A 12,727-nucleotide genomic window follows, 5' to 3' on the forward strand; every position below is an offset into this window, starting at 1 on the left:
CCATCAGCCTCCGAAGTCACTGGTCATCCCTGCCAAGTGTACGCCATCAGCCTCCGAAGTCACTGGTCATCCCTGCCAAGTTTCCACGATGGCCTCACACTTTCCCTTCTGCTCAACATCTTTCCAGTCTCCTTTGCTAATGACAAGCTGGCCTCGTTCCGGCCCTGCTACAAAGCTGGCCCACTATGATTCTTCTAGGACCCCAAGTGAGGACCCACCATTCCTTGCTGGTTCTCCCCAGCCTTCCCAAGGTCTCTCCAAGAGGCTCCTGCACTCATTGGCTGTGCACATCTGTCACCCTGTAAGTTGCCTCAGAGTTACCACCTGACCTTGTCAAGCCTTCTGTTCCCTGACTGCCTAACTGATGGGCAGAACTGAGTTTGCTGAGACAGGATTTACACAAGAGACAGACGTTCTGGGACCCAAACACTTAACTCACTCTCACCTTGTTGATGCTATGATGTACGGGAGACAGAAAAGGCGACCTGAGATAGGATTTCAGTCAGGTTCTTCTATGCCTTCCCTTTGGTACGGTCTTGCTTTGTTTCAGCAACCATATGTAAGAAATTAGGGTTTGGCTAAGTGGTACAGCACCTGCCTTATATGTGAGGGGCTCTGGGCCCAATACCCAGCACCCCCTATTCCCCAGCAACATTTGAGTCATTGATTTCTGTGTATGATGTGTGTAATGATGTGTTTAGCTGGCCCTTTGCTTCCTGGAAGCAAATAATAAATAATAAACCATGATAATAACTCTTTCTTCAAGAGTGGTGGGTAAAATGCTTACTTAGAACCTACCTTTGTTTTTACCATAAAATACCAATAACAGCCATGGATCCAGGTGACTGTTTAACCAGGCATGGCAGTGATGGCGTGTGCTGGTCTGTACGGTACAGAACACCTGTGAGTGCTGTCTGAATCCCATAACATGTTGTTCCCAAATGAGGAGCCAGGCTTCTGCTAATCATCGGCCACTCAGAAGGCTGAGTCAGCAAACCCCTCCTCCTTAGAGACTAAACTCTCCCTCTGTGCTACTGGAGAACAAATGACTACAGTGCCAGTAGAACCCCTAAGAGCTTGAACGTGTTTGGCTCAAGTGCCACGAAAGTGCCAGCTGGGGACAGGAAATCTCCCCAAATCGATGAAGAGGTACTGTTCTTCCAGCTACTCCTTCTATGCAAACCGAGTGGGAGAGATGCATGCCCACACCCTCTACTCCCACTCCCCGGAAGAACTTCAGGCTGCTATCAACCCATCCTTAGAACACTTAGACTCTATATGCACTTGGGCTACGTCTAAAGCCAAAGCAATAACTACACTGCAGGAAAGTATGTATCTTGTTGTTATAGTTTAAGTGTGATATCTCCTCCACAGGTTCATGTGTCTGAACACACTTACACCCTTAACTGGTGGTGCTGTTCTGGAAGGCTGGACCATTTAGAAGATGGGAGTCCTGCTGAAGGAAGGAAGTCACTGCTTCTGGTTGCATCAAGAATGCAGTAATCTCAGTGGGACCCTCCTTTCACCATAGAACTGCCCAGGGTCTTCCTCTCCATGACGGAATTATCCCCACACACTGGGAGCCAGGATGAACTGTCCCTCCCTTGTTGTTGCCTCTTCTTGGGTATTTGGTCACATCAAGACAGGTCACTAATTTCCTCGTGTAATTAAGATACCAAGCATGTCTTTATTTTGTTGCAGGAATTTTTCAGTCTCTATTGGTCCCTAAACCAGAAAACAAGTCCCTCCAAGTTCAGACCTCCATCCCAACAAGTCAGCTAAGCCCCAACCTAGGGAAAATCCAAGCTGCAACTGGAGCAGAGATGCTCCATACAGTTTCCCACTTCTCTGCTAGGGCCATCTTTGCCACTGTCAGTTCACTTACCCATGCTAAAAAGTACTAGCCATGTTTCAATGGCTTGGGAAAATAAGACAATTCAAAGTTACAGTGTTTTTGCTTTATTTTGGTTTCTAAAAAGAATGATCTAAACTTTCATTTGAGGACAAGCAGTCAAAGATAGTCATCTCTAGATCAGCAGGCCAAACTTGAAACAGAAGTCAATTTGCTATTGTTTTAGCTGCTCCACGGGCCACAAAGGTAAACACAGGGCTACAAGTTACACAAATGCAGTCCACAAAGACTTCTGCATTGCTAATGATGAGAACATCTCTATGGGGGTGTTTATCTGATTAGAACAAACACTGTGTTAGCACCAGAAAGTTGACAACCTCCATTCACATGCCCTTTATTGCTTCCAGAGTGATTTGGTGTCTGTGGTCTTGAGTACTAAGCTTTCCTATTGATCTAAATCACCCAGTGGAATCACAGATGTTTCCAGCTGTTCCTCACATCAGTACTTTGTGGAACAGGAGCCCTCTTGCCAGGGGCACTTTCTTACTTTACCAGCTAGATGTCACCGCTCCTAAGCCTCTCATGTGTTTCTAGTGCACTGTGTCTTGTCAACGATATTTCCTAATTTCAAGTCTTTTCTGCAATCAAATGACCTGATGTTTTTGGGAAATTTAATGCACTAGGGGTATGTTTGGAAACTCACAGACTTAAGAGGGGTGTGTGTGGTGGTGCATAAAACTCAATTGCACTTCAGCTTCCCTGGTGAAGCCCCGTTAGAGCATTTCATTATAAAAGCTCTGTTCCTTGACTGTGCTCAGGAACTGGTGATTTAAGATATGGTTTTTTGTTTTAGTTTTTAATTGTCTTTGTTTTATCTTTATGTGCACGGGTACATTCTGTGTGTGGGTATGTGCACGAGTACAGTTTTTCAAGGAGCCAGAAGAGGGCATGGGGTTCGTTGGAGCTGTATTTACGACTGGTTGTGAGCTGCTTGACACTATTGCTGGAGCCAAGCTTAGGGACCTATTCCAAATATACTAAACTCTCTTATCTAACCACTGAGTCATCTCTCCAGCACCATAGAGATGTGTTTTAAATCATCCTTCAATGCTAAGGACAAGACAGACATCAAAAGCTCATGCTGTGTATCACTGGAGAGAAAAGGATCTTCTTATTCCAACAAAGATATCTTGAAAGAGTGAATGCAAATAAACAAAACACATATAAATCTAGGAAGCGCATACCCTAAACAAGCTAAATAAACACATTGCCATAAATGATTTAACAGCTCTTGGGGGAGGATGTCCTCAGAACAGCAAGTGTTAATTAAAGCAAACCAGACAATGTTTTATTAAACAGTGAGCAGGGCTTCCAAACCATACACGGAATGTTCCTTGTTAAGACAGAAGCAGAGGCGAAGGGCTGGGTACTGCCAAGTTTAAATTATTTACATGCAATATGATGAACTTCCATAGCATAAGACTTAATCAATCTCATGTCTCTTTCTGGCTGACTTCTAGCCCTCCCCACATGAATTGTATCTACCCAAAACAACGAGAAAAATGCCATGGTCCTATTTAAGAATCTCAAGTAGTCAAAACTCGAAATTTGTTATTTTACCTCCTTTGAATAAATGAATTTTTAAATCAAAGTTTAAATAACAAAAATCTCCCTTGAACAGATAATTAATTCTTTCTCATCTGCTCCGAAGTAACACAACTCCATTAACAAAAGTAAAAGAACAGTAGCCAGTAACAGCATGTTCTTTGCCAGGAACCATGCCAATCTTATGTAATTTGTGCAACTTCTCACTAAAGTGAGTTTCCCGATTGTGCCCATTCTGCAATCAGCTAGCTGAACTCTGTGTGCCGCTAGCCTGGAACATATCTATCATAGCTTTCTGAAATGTCTATGAGGTTTTCCATCTACATGGAGATTTGTGGGAAAACACAGAGCTTCGCTGTTTGGGGTTCATTTCTAAATATTTGAAATGGCATCACGGTATACAGAGCAATGCTGAAACTGGCGTGATTTTCCTCGTAACAGCTCCAACTCATTCTTTCTAATTGCTGCTTAGTGTGACGTAACTACTGTTCTCCTACTTACAGGAAGAAAATTCCTTGTTCAATTTTTTTTTTAACCAATAAAACAGTCCTATAGGTGAACGTCTTGTGCAAGCTTCCCTGTGCACCTGGAGAGCTGCCCACTGCACACAGGCTGTGGCAGCGCTGGTCCATGGACAGACATGTGGAAGCGCTGGTCCATGGGTAGACATATTTAAACTTTCACAGACACCAACCACCACACTGTCCTCTAAGAGAGATGCTTATTATTGGTACATGAACACGTATTTCCTTACAACTATGCCAAAGTCGGATATTACCAAGCTTCAAGGTTTTGCCAATCTTACGGGTGAAAAATATTTTAATTTGTATTTTCCTATTAAAGTACATCATATCATAGGTTATACCACCCCTACTGGTAGTTAAGAGTCACTGAGTCAAAGCAGGGGCCATATAAAATGTATATGTACACTAAACATATTATTTTATTTTAAAATACCAAGATGCACATTTCTTTGCCTATCCTTTGTTACCAGAACATGGCTGCTCCTTTCTGTGAGGGACAGCGAGAGAGGACCTCTTCCACTGCCCGTGTCCTCAAACCACAGCTGTGATTCCTGTTTGGGTTCTTAAGTGAAGTGAGAAAGGAAAGACCTTTTAAGAGTCCGAATGCAGAAGTCAATTAAACAGCGAGCTTTTAATAACCTGCCTTTATCAGAACTTTTCAAAGCGTTCCACTTAAATTTAACAGCTTTCTCCATGCTGGTATTTCGCTGGTTTGCGTATTATTTAACTAAATTACATAATTACAATGATATTCAACCAGCACAAATCGGTTTGAGAACCAGCACACCTCTGGCTCTTGGAAACACAAAATCAAATGAAATAAAAAGCACAAGTATTTTTAGAGAGCAGCCCGCCAGAGCCAGGCAAGCATGGCTCGGGGGGACAGTACCCTTCCGAAACACACGGAAAACTGGTGTCTCTGAGAGAATGCGCAGTCCAAGCGATGGAGAACAACTTCTGTATGATGACGACCTCGTACAGTTTACTGTAAGCCTGTTTATTTATCTATACTTCTAACAGATCAATCCCTTTTCTTGTTTATTTAGAGGTATATTTTATGTATCTGAGATAGGAGTCCTTTCACTGTTTATGATCACAAATGTTTTCCTCCGGGCTCTTACTTATCCTTTACCTATGTCTTGTCCTTATCTACCACTTACGTCTCCTTATCAACTACCTATGTCTTGTCCTTATCTGCTACTATGTCTTCTCCTTATCTACTACCTATGTCTGGCAACTATTCTGTTTTACAAAAGTATTTCACTTTGATGCCAGGAAAGAAAATTCCTTCTTTACAGATTTTGTTATCTTTGCCTTCATTAAGCAAGGGTCCCTTCGCAAAGACCTCAAATAGTTAAAAGAAAAGTGGACTATGTAGATGTAAACAATGATAGAAATCAGAATATACTTCTATCTGGATTCATCAGTCATGGAGAACTTAAGCATCTCCTGAGCAACGGCTGGGTACATATACTGCTGAGACCAGACACTGACTTAGAAACTAACATAACGGAAACCACTTTTCCCTCTGGAAAGCAGCCTGCTCAGTCAGAATCAAAGCCATCTTCTCCTTCCCATCCCATGGAAAAGTCTGCATGCTGGAGTATGGACCCTCAGCATCTGGCCAAGTAAAGGAGCGGGGGTTGGTATACCTGTCACACCAATCGGTCAGAATGTCTCTCTCTTCAAGTGTCTAGTGCCAATTCTGACCACAGAGTTCACTAGGAATCTATCAGCAGAGTCAAGGAATTGCAAGGACAACAGGAGCGAGCAGGGTGGTGCAGGGGGAGTGGGATTGTGTTGGCCTCAGCAGGATGAGCAGTGAGGGCAACTCAGTCTCCAGCTTCCTCAGGATCCCAAGAGACAAGCACCATCAAGCAGAGGCACAGAAGGGGAAGCCAAGGACAGGCTGTCCCAGGCAAGCGTCCTTCCACTGAACAGCCCTTCATTTTCACTATTTAAGACATTAAATTATTCACTGACATTTTACTATTTAGGGCTGTTGTTCACATGTGTAGAGAGAATGATGTAAACAAACAAAAACATCAACAACGAAACAAAAAACAAAGCCTCTAATAGCCACTAGAATCTGATGGAAAACGACAGCCACAGTTGTTAATACTGTGCCAATCTCTGTGCCTCAGAAGTCACAAAAGTGAGAACAAAACATGCATTAGAAAAAATGTCAGTGAGGCGGAAATACTTAATGCTACACAACATTCTAAAAAATACATCCACTCAACAATATAAGCTAATAATCTACATATAAAAATGCAAAATATAAACAAACCCATTTGGTACTAATGCAACTGAATAAACGTACTTTCTTAATTATTTTAACCTCTTAAAAGTCAATTAACATGATAAGTGCCTAAATATTTTATAGAGATGGGTTGCTGGGGAAGAACGTGCACAGTGATTTGTAACAGAGCAAGAAGCTCTCTAACTTCCTATATTACAATTCCCACAGGAACTCAGATGTGCGATGCCTTTAAAATCATGAATGTGAAGAACAGGATCTTTGGATGAAGACTGACTTTAAAAGCATGTGGTTTTCCTTTGAAAGGCAACCTCCTCATTACACATTTTGAATAACGAAACGCTACTATTCATCCTGACCTGAATCTGTGTTGGGGGTGGGATCCACCTCCAGTACATCTCAATCCTACATCAAGCTTCTTTGTGTGTGTGTGTGTGTGTTTTTAATTCCCTTCAACTTGACTTTTAGAAACATTAATAATTTTTCTGTGTTTCCCTGGAGCATTTCTTATCAGGATTAAAAAGGGACCTATTCTGAGACAAACAGGATACAGGGTAATGGTGCCGCTTCCAGGCAAGCTAAGAATAGCTACAGCGTTTTCAAGAAATCTTGTCCCAGGGTGTGAGCCTCAGCTCAATGTGCGACACAGGTTTTCTTCCAATTGTCACCACAAGTCATTGATAACAGCGAACTTCAGTTCTTACCAGGTTTTCTTGGTTCCTGGTTGCTATTTTCTGCTCCTCTTCTGCTCCGTTTTTCATGTATTTGACCTCTTCCACGGGTTTGATTCTATACTCATCTGAATGACAAAAAAAGGGGGGAGGAATTTACTACAATGCAGAAAAGTGTCAGCAAAGCCAAAGCCATGCACTAGACCCTTGCCCTTGTAGCCTTTACATGTGGCTTGTCTTGGACAATCTCGAAGAAGCATGCATGGGCATCTTGGGTCCCTCTGAGTAGGTGTCCTGCCTTGTCTGCACCACAGACCTTATCCAGTGAGCAAACACTAGATAAGAAGGAGGCTCTTCCACTGGTGGAAGTCTCTAGAATCCAGACATTGGAAAGCACCACACATGAGGAGACTGGGGAGAATGTCTTCCTTCATTCCTAGAGACCATCTGTCCTGAGTACCTGTATCAGCAATTCCAATTCTATGTTTGCACCTTAGTTTTTCCCCTTTTGAGCAATACGGTACTGTTTATGATTATAGAGTTGTACTGATGAACAAATAAAACCAACTGGAAGTTGAATTTTTTCTTTCTTAGGGCTCTTACATTAAATTCGAACAGTTTGCATGTGTGGGCAGCTTGGGTCCCTTTCAGTAGGTGCTCGGCTACTACTATGTAGCCTTTAATCTCTCTAAATTTCCATGCACTGAGGCAAAAGACCAACTAGCTCGAAACGGGCCTGTGAGGCCCCAAGGCTGTATAGTACAGAAGGTTGGAGATGGAACCTAGACTTGTCAACAAGACAACACGGATCTCAATGTCGACATCCATCGTGGGACAAAACTGGGAAAGACGGCAGCCAATGTTCTCCTGTAGGACAGAGATGTGGCGGTGACAAGAATCCTGTCAACAGGAAATGTCTTGGTACATGAAGTTCAAAAACAGGTGTGATTTTGACTCATCTTTGGCCCAACTTGTGAACGGAGAAAAAAAAAATCACAGAAATTATGGAATTAGAAAATTTCATCAGCAAACTGCTTTGAAAATGGATGAACTCAGCTCTAAGAAAGCCAGTGGTCTGTTACTAAGAAGGCTTGTATTTCCGGCTAAGAGGTCGTAACATAATTTCCTATTGACTGAGTACAATGAGTATATTCCTTCAAATGTCTTGTTCTAGTATTTATAATACAACTGTCTAATGTGGTTGTACTTTCTCCATCCTGCCTCTAACACAGTATTTCTGAAAACTAGCTATAGTAACACCCAAGACAGTGTGCTAGTCAAATGCTTCTCTCCTCCTTAAGAAGCTAATGTATTTGCATATCTGCGTCTAAGAAGACCCAGTGTTTGTGACTAGGCCATCTGTGTTTTTTCCCCCACTTGCCAATTCAAGGTAGATATAGGTTCTATTAGTTTTTCTTTATTCTTTTTTTTAATTTATTTATTTATTGAGGATTTCTGCCTCCTCCCCGCCACCACCTCCCATTTCCCTCCCCCTCCCCCGATCAAGTCCCTCTCCCTCATCAGCTTGAAGAGCCATCAGGGTTCCCTGACCTGTGGGAAGTCCAAGGACCGCCCACCTCCATCCAGGTTTAGTAAGTTGAGCATCCAAACTGCCCAGGCACCCCCAAAGCCAGCACGTGCAGTAGGATCAAAAACCCATTGCCATTGTTCTTGAGTTCTCAGTAGTCCTCATTGTCCGCTATGTTCAGCAAGTCCGGTTTTATCCCATGCTTTTTCAGACTCAGGCCAGCTGGCCTTGGTGAATTCCCGAAAGAACATCCCCATTGTCTCAGAGTGTGGGTGTACCCCTCGCGGTCCTGAGTTCCTTGCCCGTGCTCCCCATCCTTCTGCTCCTGATTTGGACCTTGAGATTTCTGTCCGGTACTCCAATTTGGGTCTCTGTCTCTGTCTCCTTTCATTGCCTGATGAAGGTTAATATTCAGGGGGAAGTTTTTCTTTATTCTTATGTTGTGGAATGTTCCTTCACACTGTGTGAAGAGGTGCACTGTGACCGGTTTAATAAAAAACTAATTGACAATGTTAGGCAGGAGGTGTAGGTGGGACTTCTGGACAGAGAGAGCTCTGGGAAGAAGAAAGGAGGAGTCACCAGTCAGACGTGTTGTAACCAGGATGAGCATAGTGGAGAAGGGGTGGCAAACGAGCGTGTGGAAGAACGTAAAGGTAAAAATAGAGGGGAACTTCAGTTATAAGAGCAAGTTAGAAACCAGCCTAAAGCTAAGGCTGGGCTGTTGCTATTAATAAGTCTCCATGCCGTTTGGGGGGGCGGGGGAGGGTGAGCTGGCAGTGCAAAGAAAAACGTGCCTACATTTCTAATGTATGTATGTGATGTATGGTGTGTATGTATGTTTTGGGTTCATGTGCATTCATGTGAAAGCCAGAGGCCAATTTCTGTTGTCTTCCTGTATCTCTCATTGTTTTAGACAGGGTCTCCTGCAGACTGAGCTTGATGATTCAATCAGACTGCCTAACCAGCAAGTCCCAGGGTCACCTCATCTCTGCTTCCCTAGCAGTGCAATTATAGGGTGAACCCTCTCACCTGGCTTTTTACACCAGTGAGAGGATTTGAACCCAGGCCAGTACTTTACCATCTGAGCCGTCTCCCCAGCCCCATTTGAGACTTGAATACAATTACAGTAATGAGCCTTTCAGGAACCCCAAATCTAGAATTATCAACTTAATAGATGGATTTGAATCTTCACCTATAAAGTAGAAGTATTTCACAGCCCTTTATGATGACCCATGTGCTCACACAACCCCAGAACACAGGAGACTGAGACAGAAAGGTCTTGACTTTGAGACCAGGCTAGGCTACATTGTAAGTTTGAGGCCAGTCTGGGATGCACAGTAAACACTATTTCAAAATAAAAGAACAAACAAGAGAATAGCATACTCTGATTTGATACTCAGATAAAAAAAAAGGAAATTAATAATACTAACATATTAAGTACTCATAAGTTGTGAAACAATTGCTAATTTTAAAAGAATAGATATAATTATGTCCCTGGTATAATAATACAGAGATCAAAATACAGGTAAAAACACAAAAACTTAAAAATGGGCTGCCCAACTTTAGTTTGAGGCATTACTGTTTATAAATCAAGGCACAATGACATAATTGCTACAGCTTAACTAAACATATACACACTTAGTTGAGCCTTCAGCTATAAATATAACATATCACAACCTGGATCGTGATAATCTGGATTCTATGACATTCTACCCAGGACCCCAAACCTCATGTAATCACACCTCATTACAGAACACGAGCAGAGACTTCTGAAAGAGCAGACAGCCCTCTGCACACTGCCCAGCACAGGTACCCCTGAGAAAGGGCCGCCCTTCTTCTCCTGCCCACTTCCCTCTCCCATCTCGGCCACCATACAACAGTGAAATCACACTCTGAGCAGCGTGGTAAAGTGAACATTCAGTCTTTATTTTCTCAGCTCTCCAGGGATCACAAATGAATTGAAAGTAATAGATAAACTATTAATATTTTTCTCCAATGAGATGGAAAAGCTCCTGGTGACTTTCAACACAGCATTACTTCAAACTCAGGCTTTTTCTTTTCCTTGCCTTTCTTTTCTATTCCTTTCTTATCTTTTCATGGAGACTGAATCCAGATCAATTTAGACAGCAGAAAGCTTTGCAGGTGTCGTTAGCATCCTTGCTGTCTGATCAGGGCATTGTCAGGACAATACAATGTGACTGAGTACATAGAATGAGCAAACAACCACCTAAGACTAGAAGCCTCGCCTATCAACACTACCTCTACAACACACAATGTAAAATCTATTCTAGCATAAAGCAGGAAGACCTCCAAGAAGCCAAATTTCTTTAAAACAATACTTAATAAAATAAAAAGGCCTGCCAGCTTTGTGAAGCCTGGTGCCCGAGATGAAGATGGAGTCCATCTGGAGACAGATGATCCAGCAGTGAAGATGCCATGCATTTCCATAGAGATGTGGCCAGCAGAAGTCTTCAGGCTTCAGGGTAGGTGAGCCCGGCATTTTGGGTTACAGCAGTGAGACAGTCACAACTGAAATCTATTTCCTTTGGTCAGTGGCACAGGGGAATTAATTTGTGGCCTCAATCTCCTTTTATCAGAACCCCACACTGTGGACAGCCACTGCTACAAGCCAGAGAGTCCTGAGAGAGGAATAGAGAGGCCACTAGGCGGAGAGCAGAAGCCGGGCTGTCTTCCTGTGCACACCTGATCCATCTTTCCTGTCGTTCTGTTGTCTTGTCAGGTGCCTCATTAAATGCAAGTCAGGAAGCTGACTATTCCCTAGTAAATAGTTTCAGGCTTCCAGTCAAAACAGATCTGTGATGGGATTTTTAGCATCTTATTCAAGGTAACAGCAGAGGGGTGGGGCTTGTGGGTAGCAGCCAATGATGAAAAGGAGAAATGGGTGTCAGAGTAGGTTCAGGTTTTCACTGTCTTGGAAAGTAGCTACCGTAAGAGCCCTTAATAGCTAGAGAGCTTTAGAGTTTCCTCTTCAGTCTAGCACCCAAATCCTTCTAGTTGATTAAAGTCGGGGTGTTAACGTTTTTTTTTGGAGATGTTAATTTATTTTTATTTTATACATATGGGTATTTTGTCTCCAAGTATGTCTTTGTACCACATTAATTCTATGAGTGACCTCTGAAGCAGAAGAGGGTGTCAGGTCCCCTAGGGCTGGAGTCACAGAGAGCTGTGAGCTGCTGTGTGGGTGCTGGGAATGGAACTTGGGTCCTTTGATCTCTCTAGTCCCAAACCCAGGGTCTTAAAAATATTGTTCTTACTATTAAGGAACCTTTAGCAAGAATATCTATAAACCTTGGGAGACAGCAGTGAGTGTGTGACGGACAGCACTCAGAAGGGATAATCTACAGCGGAAGAGAACGGCCAGGGTCACAAGCACAGACTATCCTAGCTAAAGACCCCCAGTCGGCAGGTAGCTCACAGCTGCCTTTAACGCTACTTCCAGTGGAGCTGATGACTCTTTCTAGTTTCTGCGGGCACTCACACACATGGGATACACACACACACATACACACACTCACACACATGGGATACACACACACACACTCACATACATGGGATACACACACACACTCACACACATGGGATACACACACACACTCACACACATGGAATACACACACACACACACTAACACACATGGGATACACACACACATACACAAAAATAAATGCAGAGAGACCCCGCCTTTTGGGGCAGGACAGCCTCGGGCGAATGTTTTTACTAATTAATTGGGACGCGCAGGCACTGGAGCTGCTTCCTGTTTCCGGTTTATGGTGGATCGCTGAACTCCGGGTGTGTGAGTGTGCTTTTATATTAAAGTTGTATCATCTTGTACCCACTGGCCTGGATTAATTAAATTCGCCTTCATTTTGGTGCTCCAACCTGGGGCAGATTTGCCCTGCGACCGAACCAGGCGATCGCCTTAGCAACCCGCGGGTCCCCATCTAGTCAGCTTTTGCAAGCGAGATTGGTCTCCGGAGGGAACCGCTCGTAAATAACTGGGTAGCTTGCCTTGCGAACAGCAAGTTCCCCTTCCGCACCCGCCGACTCTGCTTGCCTCTCCCTGTGAACTCCGGTTGTACCGCAGCGTCCAGCACCGTGCGGCTCACTAGAGAAGTCGCGGGCTCGCTCACTCGCAGTTACCGCTCCGGGACTCACACCGGCTCTCCACGTGGACTCAAGTGGACTCTTCCGCCACCTCTGGCAGAAACCAGTCATTACAGGTAAAAATATTTTTTTCCTTATAAAAGATGTCTGAGAATATTACCC

The 12,727-nt window shown here is 43.5% G+C and overlaps 1 protein-coding gene across 3 annotated transcripts in view; it reads right to left on the bottom strand.

Annotated features, from left to right (window-relative positions):
* Positions 1 to 12,727, bottom strand: part of C6H1orf21 (chromosome 6 C1orf21 homolog) — a 205,812-nt gene that overhangs the window by 86,825 nt on the left and 106,260 nt on the right. For all 3 annotated transcript variants that reach the window (XM_026787591.1, XM_026787592.1, XM_026787593.1), the window contains one exon: positions 6,946 to 7,040. In XM_026787591.1, coding sequence (XP_026643392.1) covers positions 6,946 to 7,040 — 95 coding nt within the window. The remainder of the gene's footprint in view (positions 1 to 6,945; positions 7,041 to 12,727) is intronic.

This window comes from Microtus ochrogaster, assembly GCF_000317375.1.
Source record: "Microtus ochrogaster isolate Prairie Vole_2 chromosome 6 unlocalized genomic scaffold, MicOch1.0 chr6_random_2, whole genome shotgun sequence".
Lineage (NCBI taxonomy): Eukaryota > Metazoa > Chordata > Mammalia > Rodentia > Cricetidae > Microtus > Microtus ochrogaster.